General features: G+C 41.2%; 1 protein-coding gene and 1 pseudogene across 1 annotated transcript in view; both read right to left on the reverse strand.

Annotated features, from left to right (window-relative positions):
• Window positions 1–2,235, reverse strand: part of LOC141289425 (zinc-alpha-2-glycoprotein-like) — a 7,355-nt gene extending 5,120 nt beyond the window's left edge. The window contains exon 1 of the mRNA XM_073821523.1: window positions 2,175–2,235. Coding sequence (XP_073677624.1) covers window positions 2,175–2,235 — 61 coding nt within the window. The remainder of the gene's footprint in view (window positions 1–2,174) is intronic.
• Window positions 2,236–15,519: 13,284 nt separating this feature from the next.
• Window positions 15,520–18,684, reverse strand: LOC141289426 (H-2 class I histocompatibility antigen, K-B alpha chain-like; annotated as a pseudogene).
• Window positions 18,685–19,247: the final 563 nt, after the last annotated feature.

The raw sequence follows: 19,247 nt of genomic DNA on the forward strand, positions 1-19,247 counted from the left end.
ATTAAAAATGGTTTTGTTTGCTGATGATACTAATTTATATTGTTCTGGGAAAAGTTTGGAACAGCTTCTGAATACAGTGGAAATAGAATTGAGGGTTTTCAAAAAATGGTTTGACAATAATAGACTTTCACTGAATTTAAGTAAAACAAAGTTTATAATATTCAGTAATCGACAAAGTAATAATAAAGTGAAACTAATGATTAACAACGAGGAAATAGAAAGAGTGTACGAAAATAAGTTTTTGGGTGTTATAATTGATCATAAATTATGTTGGAAATCACATATTAAACATGTAAGAACAAAGATGTCCAAATCAGTTGCAATATTAAACAGATTAAAACATATTTTGAATGAAAGTACTTTATATATACTGTATTGTGTACTCATAGTTCCTTACATTATTTACTGTGTGGAGGTGTGGGGTCACGCATATAAGACCAATTTGAATTCATTATATATGTTACAAAAGAAAGCTATTAGGATTGTTAAAAGGGTTGATTATTATGAACCAACTAATAAACTGTTTATCAATTTACATGCATTAAAATTTGTAGATTTAGTTTCTTTATATACTTTACAGTTAATGTACAAAGCATATCATAATTTACTTCCAAATTGTATTCAGAGGCTGTTCAAAATAAGAGAAAGTCAGTATAATTTAAGAGGATTGTATATGTTTAAAAAAGTGAGGGCAAGAACTAACGCAAAAAGTAGGTGTTTATCTGTTATAGGGGTAAATCTATGGAATAAATGTGATAAGGAATTAAAAGTATGTAACTCACCTTGCCAATTTAAGAAAATGTATAAAAATAAGGTGATAAAAAGTTATATGATTTCGTATAAATAAATTGTGGTTGTATTGTTAAATGAAAGATAAAGGGGAAAAACGAAGGAATAAAAGAAAAGAAAAAATTGTGATTAATGTTTGTATATTTTGGGAAATGTTTTTTTTTTGTCATATTGTTTATTTTGTGTTAATTAACTTTGCCCATTCAGTTAATGATGTATAAAGGGTAGGCTTAATAAGCAACGCTTCTGCCTACACCTTTTTCGGCAACTATGTATTTTTATTTTTATTTTGTATTTATCTTGTGAAAATTTGTTTGTGAGGACCGGAATAAAATTATTATTGATTGATTATTGATTGATTCTACAACTGGTCACCTTTTGCTCAGAATGAGATTATCCCAAATGGTCTAAACTGTTGACTTTCTTCTTCTCTATAATAATTAAGCCATTTTGGGAAATGAGCATGATTAAACATATTGTGGAGTGGAATCTGGGTCAATGCAGACTATAATTCTTACAGTAGGGAAAGGTATACAAGCAACAGGGATGACCCCAAGCTTTAGAATATAAGAATGTCAAAGCCAATTTTAAACACTTGGGAGAGGTTTACAAGGAGTGAACTGAAGCTGGAGTCAATTCATCAAGAGTCACCATGCTCAGATGCCTTCAGGGAAAGGACTACCAAGCCACTTCTGAAACAGAAACAACTCCAGAAGCATCTTACCTAAGGAGAAAATGAACTGAACTGTTGTTCAATGGTCCAAAGTCCAAGTAAGTTTTGCATTTTATGTTGAAATCATGGTCCTTGAGTCTGGAGGAGGAATGGAGAGGCACAAAATCCAAGCTGCTTAAAGTCCAGTCTTAAGTTTCTGAAGTCAGTAATGATTTGGGGTGACGTGACATCTGCTGGTGTTGGTCCACTGTGTTTTTTCAAATCCATAGTCAATGTAGTCATCTACCCGAGAAGAATTTGGAGCATCCACTGACAAGATTAACGGAGATGCTGATTTCCTTTTCCAGCAGGACTTTAGTACCTGCCTACAGTGCCAAAACCACTTCCAAGTAGTTTACTGACCATGACTGGCCAGCCAACACGCCTAACCTGAACCCCATTAAGAATCGATGGGATATTTTCATGAGAAAGATGAGAAACAGTCAATAATTATTATCCATAATGGATAATCTATTCATAATCACTCACCATAAAAATGTAGCTGATATATTTGTAATTTGCATAAATCTGGTTCTCATCTGAAAGGATCCATCTTCATTTGGTCTGATTCTAGAAGATGTTTGGTTCTCAAGAACAGTTCTGTCCAATCTAATGTACATCACAACATTTTTGGGGTAGAAACCAGTGGCCAGACATGTCAGAACCAGCTTACTGTGATCATCAGGCACAAAGACACAAACATCTGGTGTAGTAGGGCAGGGAGAGGTTCCCATGCACCTGCTTGGCAGTTTTTTGTAACCTGTTTTTTAGAAACCTTAATTACAGAAATGTTGATGTCCCATGGGATTCATTTGACAACTTGAAATGATGTCATCTTGAGTGGTGAAAAACACAAATTTTCATAACTCCTGAACGATACACAATAAACCCCCTTTTTCATATATATCTGACACCAGGAATCAAATGGAATGGTCACTGACATGATACAACTACTTATTATTGGTATTAGCCAAATAACATTAGATTTAGTTGTTAAATGGATGGTAAAAATATAATATATAACCCAGAAAAATATAACCCAGAAAGTAGAAATGGACATGAGCAGCGGCTTAATGCTGCTACATTCAAACCCCTCGTTTGCCATCATCGCAACTCATTGTTTGCTTTTAACTGCTTACTTACGCATTTCAGATATCAATTGTAACCACTCAGCAAGATAAAGCAAGATTATTTTTCATCTGATATGTATTATTCCTTTTTTTTTTTTTTTTACAGCTGGAAATATATCACTACATTGATACTATGAGTAAATAATGATATATACTATCATCAAATTAATTCACTTGCTAGATAGCTAGCTAACACTAGGCAATGCTAGCTAGCTAACTTAGCTACTTACAGTACATCTGTGGTAGAAATATTATTCAGATCATCCACCCAAGTAAAGTACGAATACCACACTGTAAAAGTAAAGGTATGAACTATCAAACCATAAAAAAATACAAAAGTACTCAGTGTTTTACTATTAGTATATGATGTATTTGGATTAATAATACTGCTGCATTCATGCATTTTTGCATTTTACTGCTGTATATGTTTTAGGTTGTGCTAATTTTAAATACTTTACATACTGTAAGATATTTTATTGTACAGAAATGCATCATATAAGATCATTTGTTTGTAGCAATACTGTTCTGTGAGAAATGTCAAATGTCAGATTTTGAGCTTTCTGACAATTCATTTTCACGCTGATCCAAGGTTTTAAATAGTTTGTTTAGCTGTAGAAGTAGGATAATTCTATTAACCCCTAAAAGAGCACTTCAGCCTGAAACTTTCATTCACCAAATGTGGTAATACATTGTTTTTATTGGACATGTGGGTGATGAAAATTGACAAATTGACAATCCACAGCTGTGTTTTATGTTTAGTGATAGTTGAACATGAGTCTCTTGTTTGTCCTGAATAGTTACACTGCCTGCTGTTCTTCAGAAAAATCCTTCAGCTCCCACTTATTCTTTGTTTTTCCAGCATTTATTAGAACCCTTTCCAACATTGACTGTATGTACTATATTTTGAGATCCATCTTTTCACACTGAGGACAACTGAGGGACTCATATGCAACTATTACAGAAGGTTTAAACACTCACTGATTCCTCAGAAGGAAAAACCATGCATTATGAGACCAGGGAGATAAAAACTTTTGAATCGAATAGAGATGTGTACTACATTTATAACTTAATTTGCATAAATATGATATTTTTTCATTTAGTACTGCCTTTCAGAAGCTACAGAACAGCACAGTATTAAGAATCAAGCACATGTAATTTTTATAAATTCAATTATTATTTTCTATTGTGGACTATTTGTAAACATCTTTTATGTGAAATATCTTAATCAGGTCCGTTCTAAATAAACAATAACATGCATTTTATGATCCCTTGTTTTGGTCAAATTAACATTTGGCAGATTCTGCAAGGGGGATGTAAACTTTTGACCTCAACTGTATGATAAAAGCACATTTTAGTTCAGAATTATGGTGTCCGAAATTGCACAGTTGAGTACACTTATAGTTGAAGAAGAAAAATATTTGAACACAAAATTAGGGTGTGAAAATAGAGCACTTTAAGCACATTATGGAAGTGCACTTTTTTCCCTTGGGTTTTTTCTTTCTTTCTATAATCTGGAATTCAATCTCAGGTTTTTTTGTCTTTCAACTAGCAGTTGAGCTTCGCTTTATCTCCATCTTGTGACCAGAGTATGCAACTACTTCCTGACACTGCTTTTGGTTTTAAATTGCACTCCAGTTCAAAAGAATGTTTTGTTTACTTTCAGTGTTTCTGTCCATTTATCTTTTTAATAACATGGCAACAGCTACTGTATCAACCTCAGTTGCTTTCTTTCAATAAAACCTATGAACATTTCTGTGCTGTTCTTGTTCAATTTCATGAACTTTTCTCATTGTGTTGTTTGGCCCAATATGCTGGACACTAACTCAGTTCATGCCTGTTACAGGCATACAGGTTTAACAATTATTCACACCACTCCATTTAGAAGTGGGCACTGTGCAATATGGTGACAGGAAAACGTCTCGGGTTACTATTGTAACCTTAGTTCCCTGAGGGAACGAGACGCCGCGTCATGGAACGCTATGGGGAACGCCATTGGCGGGCCGCACTCTGAACTATGTCTAACAACCAATGAATGACGGGGGTGACGTCACAGGCGCGGTGACGTCACCGACCGGGAAGTATAAAGCACGTGCGTTTGAAGCCGGCGGCAGCTCTTTAGGAATGAAGCGAGCGCCGCAGGGGCGGGAATTATGGTCCGAGACGCGGCGTCTCGTTCCCTCAGGGAACTAAGGTTACAATAGTAACCCGAGACGTTCCCTTCCGGGAACTCGAGCCGCGTCATGGAACGCTATGGGGAACGAGACTACCAACGCCCCCATAATTTCCGAGCCCTGCGAGTGTCTGCTCAACCAGGGTGGAAAAAGAGAGAGCCCTTGTCTAGCATTACGCGGACAAGAAGGCCCTGTAGTCCTCGGCCCTCGGGCACACGAGGAATGGTAGTCTTCCTCTGTCTGGTCGCCAGCCAGAACGAGAGGTACTCCACGGCCCTCAGGCACACGCAGAGTCTTAGTCCTTTGTCTGGGAGTTAGCCAGAACAAGAGGGACCGAATGACCACTGTCTAGCACTCGGCGGACAGATGGTGTGGGAAGTCCTCGGTCCGCAGACCCACGAGGACGGTGAGCTCGACCTCAAGGCTCCTCGGCCCTCGGGCACACGAGGAGAGGGTGATCCTTTGTCTGGGGGTTCAGCCAGAACAAGAGGGATCCAAGGCTCGGCCTGGAGCTCCGCCAGGACGCGAGGGAATAAGCCATTGTCTAGCATTACGCGGACAAGAGGGCACTGCAATCCCCGGCCCTCTGGCTCACGGGGAAGACAGTAGGTGCCTCTGCCTGGTAGCCAGCCAGTGCATGAGGCACTCCTCGGCCTTCTGTGAAGGCAGACGAGGAGTCTTAGTCCTTGGTCTGGGGAAAGCCAGAAACCAGAGGGACCGGAGTACACTCGGTCTGATAGCATCCTGCGTCAGAACACGAGGAGAATTAAGCCATTGTCTAGCATTCCGCGGACAAGAGGGCTGTACAGTTCTCGGCCCTCGGGCACACGAGAACCGTGACCTCTGCCTGGTTCGCCAGCCAGTGCGAGAGGCACCCCTCGGCCCTCGGGCTCACGAGGGGTCTTAGTCCTTTGTCTGGGGGTTCTGCCAGGACAAGAGGGACTGAAAGGGCTTTTGTCTAGCTTTCACGGACAAAAGGGGTAAAGTTTTGCAGATCTCTTATGAGTGGCGAAACGACTTCTCTTCTTTCCGCAGAAAGAATGCGCCTTGAGAAGTCTCCTCCTGGCTAGGGAGGTGGCTGACCCTCTAGGCCTAGCGCACTAGGCCGAGAGTACAGCCGAGCCTGGAGCGGCTCTGAGGTCGAGCTCGTAATACCTAACGAATGTTAGGGGCGTGGACCAACCCGCAGCATTGCAGATGTCTTGTATTGGGACACCTGCCGTCAGAGCCCTCGAGGCACTCATGCCCCGAGTAGAGTGAGCCTTGAGTCCCAACGGTGAGGGGAGATCAGAGGACTCGTAAGCAGTAGTTATGGCATCGATGATCCATCTACTAATAGTGGGCTTTGAAGCTGGGCTCCCCCTCTTAGGGGGGCCGTAACAGACAAACAATTGCTCTGTTCTACGCCACGTGGCAGCTCTGTGGACGTATGCATCTAAGGCTCTGACTGGGCACATGCAATTTAACTTCCTGTGGTTCGGCTCCGCGAACGGAGGAGGATAAAACGCCTGCAGTGTTACTGGCTGCGGTGCTAGGGAGGGGACCTTCGGGACGTACCCGACCCTGGGATATAGAAAGGCCTTGGCCATCCCTGGGGCAAACTCTAAATGAGATGGGGCCACTGAAAGGGCCTGCAGGTCGCCTACTCTCTTGAGGGAGGTGAGTGCTAACAGGAGCGCCGTCTTAATTGTGAGGGCGCGGTCCGTAGACTCCTCTAAGGGCTCGAATGGAGGCTTGCAGAGAGCTTCTAGCACCACAGCGAGGTCCCACGTGGGGACCCTGGGTGTCACTCGAGGCCTCAGCCTGAGCGCACCGCGGAGGAACCGTATGACCAAGGGCTCTCTACCTACTGAGAGGCCACCTAAAGGGGCGTGGTAGGCACTTATGGCCGCCACGTATACCTTTAGAGTGGAGTGAGCTAGCCCTGCGGATAGGCGAGACTGTAGGAACTCCAGAACTGTACCGACCGGGCAGTTGACTGGGTCCAGGTGGCGCTCGCGGCACCATCTCGCGAATAAGTTCCACTTAAGGCCATACAGTTTCCTCGTAGAGGGAGCTCTGGATTGGAGAAGGGTCTCAACAACCTCGGTTGAGAGACCCGCTCCTATGAGTTGTGCCCCCTCAGGGGCCACACCCATAACCTCCACCTCTCTGGGCGGGGGTGGCATATTGCGCCCCTAGCCTGAGACAGGAGGTCCCTCCTGACGGGAATCTCCCACGGAGAGCCGTCTAGGAGAGATACCAGGTCCGAGAACCATACTCGTGCCGGCCAGTATGGGGCTACTAGTAGCAGCCGCACTTGAAACCGACGGACCCGTTCCAGAACTCCCGGGAGCAGAGCGATCGGGGGAAAGGCGTACAGACGCAGCCTCGGCCACGTCTGTGCCATGGCCTCCAGCCCCAGTGGAGCTGGAGGAACTAGAGAGTACCAGAGGGGACAGTGCGATATCTCCTGAGTCGCAAAAAGGTCCACCTGTGCCTGGCCAAACACTCTCCAGATCTGCCTCACCACCTCTGGGTGAAGCATCCATCCCCCGGGCCTCGGCCCCTGCCTTGACAGGATGTCTGCTCCCACATTCAGATGTCCAGGGATGTGGACTGCTCTCAGGGAGAGGAATTTCTCTTGAGACCAAAGGAGTATCCGGTACGCCAGCTTGTATAAGGGGCGTGAGCGGAGTCCTCCTTGGTGGTTTATGTAGTGAACCACCGCAGTGCTGTCTGTACGGACCAGCACATGTCTGTTTCTTAGGTCTGGGAGAAACCTCTTTAGGGCCAGGAATACTGCCAGCATCTCTAAGCGGTTTAAGTGCCACGAGAGATGGTGGGCGTTCCATAGGCCTTGGGCTGAGCGGCCACGCACCGCTCCCCAACCGGTAAGGAAAGCGTCGGCCGCTAGCGTGATGCGGCGACCAGGCGCTCCCAGTACCGGTCCCTGAGAGAGGAACCAGGGTTTCCTCCACATGGCCAAGGCACGTAGGCAACGCCGCGTGACCTTGATCTTGCGGAGTGGGTTTCCCCTCGGGGAGAACCCCCTGGTCCTGAGCCACCACTGTAGTGGTCTCATGTGCAGCAGTCCAAAAGGTATCACGTTGGAAGCGGCTGCTATAAGACCTAACAGTACTTGAAACTGTTTGACAGTGAGTGACTGGCCTAGCTTTACTGCATTCACTGCGGTCAGTATGGAATCGACTCGTGCAGGAGACATGCGTGCCTGCGTGGAGATCGAATCCCACCCTACGCCTAAGTAAGTGGTCCTCTGTAGTGGAGAAAGCACATTCTTCTTGGCGTTGAGTCTCAACCCTAACTCTTTCATGTGAGCGAGAACAGCACCTCGATGCTGAACCGCTAACTGTTAGTTGAGTATGCGGATGCCCTGGAGTCACAGTGGAGCCAGCGCAGCATCCACACACTTCGTGAAAGTGCGGGGTGAGGGAGCTAGGCCGAAAGGAAGCACTCTGTCTTGGTAAGCCTTGCCCCTGAAAGCGAACCTGAGATACTTCCTGTGCTGAAGAACCAGAAAGTTCACTAAGGGTACCAGCCTCTCGGGACTGGTGTCTGGATTTACTTGAGGAACTAACTCGGAGTCCTGTAACAGCGAACTGGCAGGAAGCGCCGGAATTAGCTCCTCGGAAAACCCCCGCGGGGGTTGTGAACTCTCCAGGGCCGCTACGTTTCCGGGCGGACCAGCTAGAGGATGCTCGCGGGAGATAGCCGCGCCCTGTAACACTGGCAGGGTTAGCTGACTCATCTCCTGAGGGCCACGAAGGGGTCTGAAACCCGCACCTGGAGGTACGGTGCAAACCCCCTCGAGAGGGGCTGCCCTCAACGGCCCTGAACCACAACCGTCAGGGCCGCTTAGCCGAGGACTTCCTTGACTGGAGGACGACCCTCAGGTCAGGCCTCTTCGTCTTGGAAGCCCCCGACTTAGAGCGCTGCTTTCCGGGTCCCCTAGGCTGGGCCGGGGGAGCACGGGCGGCAACGCTCTGCTTTTGTGCCTCTCTATGGGAGCTCGTACACGGCTGAGGCTGCTTCTTAGATGGTGCAGCAGCCTCAGAGGAGAACACGCGGCGAGGAAGGAAAGTTCTGAACGCCGCCGCCTGCTTGCGGGCCTCCTGGTGCCTGGCCACAACGGTATCAACCGAAGCACCAAAGAGGCCAGATGGTTGCAGGGGGGCGTCTAGAAGCGTGACCCTGTCCTTGTCTTTTACGTCGGACAGGGTCAGCCAGAGATGCCTCTCCGCGGCCACCAGGGCTGCCATAGACCGCCCAACAGCACGGGCGGCCTCCTTGGTGGCGCGGAGAGCGAGATCTGCAGTTTTTTGCATCTCTGTAACGCTAACTTCCTCGCCGCTGCTGAACTCCTTCAGCAGGTCAGCCTGGTAGGCTTGCAGGATGCCCATGGTGTGAAGGCAAGACCCTGCTTGACCTGCTGCCGTGTATGCCTTACCCATCAGGCCTGGTGGGCAAGGACGGAGCCTTCAAGGACGACGCCGAGCCGGGTGACAGACAGCCCGCAAGCGTCTGTTCAACCCGTGGCATCGTCCTATAGCCATTCTCCTCTGCCCCCCCCCACATTTCCATAATTTTCAGCGGGGGAGAAAAGACGGGAGGAGTATGGCTTTTCCCACGATCTCGCTAGCTCTTGGTGGAGATCGGGGAAGAAGGGAAGGCTCCGTTTAGGAGGTGCTGACTTTGTCCGCAGGAAGCGATCATTTAATCGGCTTCGCTGCGGCTCATGTGATTGCTGTTGTTCTGCGGGCCATGTGATGTGTAATTTGGCTACCGCATTAGTCAGCACCTCTATGAGCTCCTCATAGTGAGGCGAGCGTGATGGCGGTTGTGGTTCCTCTGTAACACTTTCAATGTCAACCTCCTCGGAGGAAGACAAGAGGAACTCGGGGACCTCCTCCCGGGGGGAAGAAACCGCAGCGCGGGCTTCCACATCCAGGAGGACATCGCTCGATCCGCTGAGTGAGGGCGGAGATAGGGGATCACCCGTCTCCATACCCTCCAGCAGATCGAGCTGCGAGCCCCACGAGTGCAGCCGCCGCTCCGCCTCGGCGGAAGCGGGGCCAGACCCACGGGGCACGCTAGTGAAAGCCCCCTCCTCGAAGAGGGCTTTCCGGGAGCGAAGCAGACGCACCGGCAGGCGTTCACAGTGCTCACAGCCAGCCTTTTCGAGGGCTGACTGTGCATGCTCCGCTCCCAAGCAGACCACACATAGACTGTGTGTATCCCCACCAACAATGAAGCGTTGGCAGGGAGGGACACACTGTCTATGCGGGCGCTTAACCACCATCAAACTCTTTTTCTTAATAGGTTGCAAAGATGCCATTCTACTCAAATAAAAGTGTGTCAAACTGGACACAAAAACAGCAGAAATGGCAAGACAGACACAGACACAGAGCGCTCTCGCTGAATGACAAAAGCTGCCGCCGGCTTCAAACGCACGTGCTTTATACTTCCCGGTCGGTGACGTCACCGCGCCTGTGACGTCACCCCCGTCATTCATTGGTTGTTAGACATAGTTCAGAGTGCGGCCCGCCAATGGCGTTCCCCATAGCGTTCCATGACGCGGCTCGAGTTCCCGGAAGGGAACACTGGTAACCAGTGGAGGAAAACTCAAAACTGGACTAATGAAAACTGCAACAATTACCCTACTATCAAAACATGAATTTGACTGAAATAATAGATCTAAATAATAAACAATATGCACATTTACATTTAGCAGACGCTTTTATCTAAAGCGACTTACAAAAGAGGACAATGGAATCAATTGAAATCAACAAAAGAGCAATGACATGCAAGTGCTATGACAAGTCTCATTTAGCCTAACGCAGTACACGGATCAAGTTTTTTTTTATTTTTTATTATATAATAAATAAAAAGTAACTAGAATAAAAAAAGAAAAAGCAAGTTAGTGTTAGAGGCCAAAATACAAGAACAGAGAAGCTACAGTTATTTATATATTTAAGAAAACAAGCTGAATTTTTCTTTTTAAAGAATAGAATTAGAACAGAGGGTGCTAGAGTAGAGGGTCAAATAAAGATGGAAGAGATGCAGGCACGTGCAGGGGGGGTGGGGGGGGGCACCTGCCCTTTTGGCTCCTAGTTATCAAAGTGCCCTTTTGTTAAGATTTTTTTTTTAAATGTAATAATATAAAAAATAATTTATAAAAATATCGAATTCGCGACAGCCTGCCCAACCGAACTATTAGTAAAATTAATTAATAATGTTTTAGCTGTAATAGAATGATCCTCGTCACGTGACCCCACCCGGAAGTTCAGGATGATCGGATCATGTTAGGCCAAGGATAGAGACATTAGTGGCTGCTGGTAAATGGTTTTTTCACCAGATTTAAAATAACTTATTATCATAAGAATGACCTGAAGGGAAGATATTATGCACGAAATAGCTGCCGATAATGTTAATGTCATCATGAAAAAAAAAAAAATCGTAAATCTATCATAAAGGAGAGGGCTCCTGCAGGTCCTTAAAAACTCCACAATTAGGTTGTGTCAAATTTAAGGACATAATTAGTTTTATGTCTGTTAAATAGTATAAGAAAATACTTAATTATAATTTAGGAGGTCTTACATTCGGGGACGGAAAGACGAGAATCGCGATAGGGCTGGATTAAACTTCAAAAGGCAATGATGTCATTGAATAAATATGAACGCTGCATGTTTCAAAGTCAAAACGAGGCACTGATGTCTTTATATGAATGAATCTGAAGGGAACCGACTGTCCTCAGAAACGTGTCGTTTGCATTTTCATTTCACGTCTGATAAAACTGTGTTAATGCTGCTGCTTTGTGTTCAGCCGTTCCCATGGAAACCGCTGTATTTCAGCGCTCCTAAAGCGCCCCCTTGTGACAGAGAACGAATTTTTATTTCCGCATTTTTCATTTTTCAAATAATTGCAATTATCGACCTAGTTTTTATGCAGCAAACAAATAGAGTTGTAAATGTGAAAGATGTTAATGTGCCTTCTAAAAATCTAAAATCTATAATACATTATAAACTCGATTTATCCCTTTTAATGGTGTAAAGGCTGACATTCCATTGTACAATATATTTTGTTTTTATGTGAACCTGTATCTGAATTATAAATCATGCAATTTTATGCCTTACTATTCTACCGTCTACAATCTTACAATACAATATACATCAGGGGCCACAGATATTTTCAATAGTGACCACACAGAGTTTAATATAACAGCTGTTCTTCATTATTGTGTTAAACAGAGAGAAGAAAATCTTTAGGTTTGACAATTTAATACACAACAATTTTTAATCAAAATTAAAAGGTCCAAAGAAAATATTTTTCAATCTTTTAAAACATTAAATTTTGAGCACAGCCCTATTTAGAGAGCCCCTTTTATAGTGATAAAAATATTACTTAATCTATTGTTTTAGTCCTGAACTAAACACAAATGCAACTTTGAATAATGCATTATTTGACTTATTAATGACATTGTTACTTATTACGTAAGTAACTGGATGCCAAGATTGAGGTGATGGACCCGAGGGGCTCTTAAATGCCTTGTTCCAGGTGCCCTTTTTATACTTTGAGCACCTGCCCCTTTAAAGGTCTCTGCACGGCCCTGAACCCTAGTGCAGGTGGTGCTAATTAGAAGTCAGGTGATTCTGATCTGGTGAACATGGTTGGTGTGGCTGGTGAATTCTTTTTAAACACAAATTGTAAAATTACAAGGGAAACGTATCTGGTTTGGGACTTGGGGAGTTAAATTAAAGCAATTAAAGTATATTAAATAAATATTAGTATTAAAAAATGGACCTGAAGATGAGGTGATTTATTGAAAACATTTTATCCAAGCAACAGTAACTAAGCTATCTATTAAAAAAAAGTTTAATATTAAAAACTTCTGCAGTCCTGGGCTGCGTTTCCCAAAAGCATCGTAAGCTTAAGTACATCGTAGACCCATTGAAACCAATGGAGCTACGATCAACTTAAGCTTACGATGCTTTTGGGAAACGCAGCCCTGTTTGTTGAAATCGCACACTTCATTTATGAACAGAAGCAGTAACACAAAATACAATACACTGTTAACATCTAAACGTTAATAAACCATTTTTTTTTTTTTAAATATACATTTAAAAAAATTGAATGTGCAATTATAGCGCTATATATGTCCTTTGGCTTTGTGTTGCAACATCTAAGAGAGTGTTGGAAATTTGACAGATTTCTCTTCTGACAGCTGTTATCTCTCTTTATTTGTTTGATAAGTAAAAAATCATGAGTAGCTATAACGGATTATTATTACAAAAGTACGAAAGTGGTATGTTAAAGTGGTCCACTAATGATTTAAATGCAAAATACTTCATATAAATGTCAGTGTGTAGTTTTACAGTTGGGCCAGAAGCATTTTAAACACTATATTTCACAATATTTGTCATAAATGACAAATGCCATTTGTCATCAACAGTAAATTTATTATTTACTATTTCATCATTTTCATTTCCCTGCAACAACAACAGAGAACAATACTGTTACATAAATAGCAAATATTATGTGCCAATGTAAAATTTGACACAGTTATATTACCTTGAACATAATAAACAGGGTCTGTCATGATTTGTTCATGCAAAAAAAAAAAGCAAAGATCATTGATGGTGGAAGTAACAAAAACAACTAAAAACAGAAAAAAGCCTTAATTCTATGCAGAATGGAGAGTGTAACTGAAGAGTGAAGTTCATTCAGTAGCCTACTGTCACTGATTAAGCAAATAAATTCCATATCTAATCAGGACTTACAGTACAAAACACAAGCTGTTTGCATTCAGGCTGTGATATGCAGATATATGTGTGTGGAGATGATCTGTTCCAATACCATTCTGTTCTTTTATTTCAGGACTGGACATCTCTCTTCTATCAGAGTGAAGGCGAGACTTTGCATCATTTCATCATCATAACTGCTCATCTAACCTATAAAAGAATATAGCAGATAATATGAAACTTAATGAAGAAGCACTTGAAGATACAAACACATCTCTCACATAACAGGAGACAAAATGCTTTACATTTCTGAACATTAATTTTTCTGACTCTCTTGTCTCATTTATTCACCTGTTTTCTCAAAATTCTGAAAGCAAAATTCTTGAAAGTAATTAATATAAATTACATTGCTAACGTCACAAAATTAACACAGTGCTAGCGTTCCCCATCTGCACAACTGGAATTTAAGACTGTTAGTGTCTAAATGTTGACTAACATTTAGCTGACTATTAAGGGGGCAGCCATTCTCATCTCCATTCCAGTTTGATCACCATAATCACTTGACTGGGCTAGGAAAAAATACAGTAGATTATATAAAAGCTTGAATATATACAGCAATTTTGCAGTTGCCATTTGCAATGATCCTTGTAGTTTGTTATCAAATAACACATTTGTAATAAAGTATATAGGCTACTGTCAAGACATACTTTTTTAAATGTGACTTTTGACCACAAAACCAGTTATAAGTAGTGCGGATATATTTGTAGAAATAGGCAACAATACATTGTATGGGTCAAAATGAGCAATTTTTTAATGCCAAAAGTCATTAGGACATCAAGTAAAGATCATGTTCCATGAAGGTTTTTTGTACAAATTTCTACTGTAGTTATATCAAAACTTTTTTTGCAGCCGGGCAAATCCAGCATTACGGATGTAGTGTAAACATCAGAAAATCAGTCTATGCATGAGTTTTCCAAGTTAAAAAAGTGAAATAATCATGCGTTATGGATGTGACAAAAAGGACACTGTTTTTGAGTGACTACATCTTTTTAGGATTTCTAATTAAAATGCAGAAACCAGATGCAATAATACCTAACAAATAGGGAAGTGATGGCTTTTCACAGAACATATTTACTTTCTTAAAATTTTGATGTGTCTATTTATGAGGAATATGTACTATTATGGATATGACAAGCCTAAAAATAGCACTTACCAGACTATGGAAAATCATGTACTAAAAATTCTTTAAAAACTTTTAGAGAGACCTTACATGGGTATTTAAACCATCAAATGTTGACATCTGCGCTATCAGTATAGTAAAAACCTTTGGTAAAAACTTTATTTTTTCATGGTTGACATTTGCATGGAATTACCCACAAAAGTTGTATCTCGGCCAAATGTTGTCCTGTTCTAACAAACCACACATCGATGGAACGCTTATTTATTTTATGATATATAAATCTTTATTTAAAAAAATGACCATTATAAAATGGTCAGAAATGTCCTTGAAATGATGCTATTTAAAAACAAATCATTAAAAAGTAAAAAAATATTATTACTCACCATTTGACCTTCTCCTTTGGTAGATGCAGTAACAGATCACAATGAGAACTAGAAACGGATAATAATACTGCTTTAAAATCCCACTGAGCTTCTGTTTCACAGGCATCACAATTTCCAGCTGTAAAAAATAAATAAATAAAAACACAAATTTTGAAAATGCAATTGTAACGCAACTGTAATTGTTTGTGACCAGAACCATCAATGGTATGTTATCTTTCTACATACTGAATGACTTGTGAGTTTTATTTGTTATTCATGCAGAAACATTATTAAAAGTCACTCTTCACACATTCAGTCAAATTATGGTGAGTTTATGGATGTTTACCCCATTCTTTCACAATTAGTTCTGCCAGACTGCTGTGAATGACAAAACAGTCATAAAACTTAATTATAAGTCTGTACAATCTAATGTTCATCTAATATTTGGAGTAGAAACCAGTGGTCAGACAGATCAGAACCAGCTTACTGTGATCATCAGGGTCTTTCCTCACAAACACATGAGCATCTGTTGGAGCTAAGCAAATAATAATAATGCAAATAAACAAATAAACATTTACAAATAATTTGGTTCTGTGAGGAAATAAATACATAAAATAAAAAATAAATGATTACATAATATTTTTACAGCTAAAGTGCTCTGACCAAAACTTACTCTTTTTCGTGTTGTTAAATGTGGAGATCCAGTTCATGCAGTTGTTGAGGTATTGCTGCAGGAGTTTATTGCGTTCTGTTTGCTGATCCCATTTCATTTTGGTTTCTTTGGCTTTGGGGTTTTTATCAATCCACTGCAGAGTGTCAGAAAATTAAGGCGATAAAATCCTCTCCATGAAATCCATATTCATCAAATACTGTCAGAATCATTGCTCAATTAGGAAACGTCTCCAGTTCACAGCCAGTTTTTCTCTGGAGTACATGGAGCTCTACAATTACAGAACAACACTCATGCAACACTGTGCAAAAGTCTCAAATAAATTAATGAATCAATGTTTTATGCAGGAATATGCTGTTTCACAACATCCCTGATATATTATTGATGTGTAAAGCATGAAAATCACCAGAACACTGTGTGTTTGTGCAGCTTGATAAAGTCCTGATCTGATGTAGGAACCAGCCTCTATCTTACCCTGGATTTATCTTTATTATTGTAGTGAAAGATCCTTCCGCCATCAGCAACAGCCTCAGCACTGAACTCTGGGAATGTGTTTGCTTTGGAAAGGACTATAAACTTGAAGTGGAGGTAATGTTTCTCTGAGGAACAGACAGTATAAAACACACGCAATGACAAAATGTGCATAAAACTGACTTAAAACATGATATCACTTCACTATAAGGAATGCTGTTTGTAGGTCGCCATTTTCCCGATCGACCGTCTATTAAACTAAACCAATGTTCTTACTACCTAAGTCGAGTCCGAGTCAAGTCCGAGTCTTTAACCAATCGAGTCCGAGTCCAAAATGAGTCGAGTCCGAGTCCAACAAACACTACTGTTTGTCAGTATCTTAACCTTGTTTTAACCTTTACAACTAGAATAAGGCAATGACAATTTAAATGTAAAAAAAGCAAACCTCTATTGAATATTGCCATTTGGGTTTTTGATTTCACAAAATTAGTGTCCTGCTCAGCAAACTTTAAAGTCATGTAACAAAAGTTATAGCTTATGTATTGTGACATATTTCCGAGTGAAACAGCTTTAAGAATGTGAAAAATTATAGGGCTGGACAGGACTTGACTGTATTTGCTGTTATATAGTAAATGAATAAATTCAACAGGGTGGGTAGGAAGCTTGGTGAATGAGACCTGAGGAGCAGAGAATTATTCACCTCTTATCTCTGATTGTGGCTGTGTTTTGGGTTTTATATGACGAATAGTAAGACCTTAGACAGGGTAGATGGCATTTTAATATTTTTTTTTCTTGGATGAAAATGAGGCTGTAAGGGGACAGTTTTTAACAACACGGCTCCAACACGGCTACCAGAGAAGTCTATAAGACCTGTATGGCCAAAAATGACGGAGTATTTTAAGAGCAAGTGACTACTGTTCAGTTTCCACACTCCGAACAGACACTTCAATATCACACTTTTTTTAGGTTAACATTAGATTGAACTCCCATGTAAAGTTGCTTCAACATATATCTTTCAGATAAAAGGCCATATTTCAGGTGGATGAATGATGTACTATATTACCACATAAACCAGCCGTTTCCAATCTGACCATCATGGATAGGTGACTTCACAACTGCGACTAAGCGACCAATAAAATTTTAGTCTACTAAACCTCTACTTGTCAACTAACGGTGAGTCGACCATTAGGGGGCAGCTCGACATTAAATATTGATTTTGTTAATACAAGGTAACAACAGCAAGTTTTAGACAGTTCAGTAGTTTCTTTGTGTGAACACTGAATGATGGTCAGATCTCTGTGTGAACCATATCAGACTCCTATGTACACAAATATCACTCAATTAATATACTTTAAGCCAAACTGTAACTTGATATTCATATCCTACTGGGCACACAAATGCAAAAAATAAGTTTCATTTGTTCACATTAGTTAAAGACATTAGTTAACATGAAATAAAAATTAACAGCATTTATTCATCTTAGAGAATGTTAATTTCAGCATTTACTAATGCATTATTAAAATCACAAGTTGTTAACATTAGTTAATGTGCTGTGAACTACCATGAACAATGAACAACTGTATTTTTATTATTAACATAACACCTTTATTGTAGTGTTACAAAAAATGTATAAAACAGTGTTTGTAAAAAAATACACACAGTATTGTATACATTTCACATTTGATTGAGAGATTGATAATTGCCAACATAATAGAGCAATAATGGGATTTATCTTATTTCTTCTACAATCAGAAGAGCTCACAGGCAGGTTCATGAATAAAGAGCAAACTCAAGAATGAACCTGAAGCTCACAATAATAATTACATAAACAGTTTTTATAAACACTTGCTCAATCAACCATTTCTCAGTATTTCTTCTTTTTTGTAATGTATTATTACAGTGTTTTATATGAGGCTGTGAAAAAAATAGGACGGTCAAAGTACTTTAAAAGGTCCTTTTGCAAATCCTTGTGTTTATTCAGTGGAGGTTTCATGCTGATGAAGAAAACTGAGAAACTAAAGATGACAAAAGTGTGTATGTTTTGACACCGAAAACCTCTGTAACAGATAAAAACGACAGCCATTATTTGACAGTCTTTTGCCTTTTTTTTCATCCAGACAAACAGCTCCATGTCACCTTCACGTAACAAATGACACTTTGCTACACTGAATTACAGAAGTATCCTAATGGACAGATGCATCTGTTGTTTACCACCAAATTTTCGTCAGGAGCCAATGGCGCGTTGCATCATTGCCAATCTATGTTAATGATGAGGACTTGCCACTTCGTTTTCTGAACGAATCCCTCCGTCCAATACCTCGTTCTTCATTAAGCCAGTAAATATGTTCAAATGTAAGCATGTTATCTGAAACTAAATAATATGCAAATGTTTTTTCTGTAGGAGAACCACCATTCAGACCATACAGATGTTCATTGTTCACTGTTTACCATAAATTTCCATATTGGCTTTTAGTCTCCAGAATCATTGGAGTGAAGGTGTTGTCTGTCACCTTCAGTTTAAAATGAGCTGTCAGTCCCACAACAAACTTAATACCAGATCTTGTGGCTGAAGAGCATCTCAGAGACCACAGTAACTCATGAAAGGTAAGAGATGCTGCTTATAATAACTGTAGAAAACTTTCTCTGTATTCAGCTTTACTGGCAGAACACATTATTGGGAGGATTTATTATACTACTATAGACTGAGGCTGCTGAATAACTCGACTTAATGAAATGTATTGTTCACTAGAGCTGCTTCCAGATAAAAACTAAAGCCATAATGATATTTAAAATAGCAGATTGCTGAAACTCTTTATTTCTGTGAAGCTGCTTTGAGACGGTAAGAGTGGTTTCCAACAGTGGTTCAAGCTGTAGGATTGCCGAAGGACTTAAGAAATGTTATCAGCACGATGGTATAAATCTGTACATTTCTAGTCTATTACCACCCACTGCCGCTTATACCAACGACGGAAATAAGCGCAGTTAGAATAGCTAAATATGTGGGAGAGCGTTGCTATTGAGTGA

The sequence above is a fragment of the Garra rufa genome, chromosome 17, assembly GCF_049309525.1.
Source record: "Garra rufa chromosome 17, GarRuf1.0, whole genome shotgun sequence".
In the NCBI taxonomy this organism is placed as follows: Eukaryota; Metazoa; Chordata; class Actinopteri; order Cypriniformes; family Cyprinidae; genus Garra; species Garra rufa.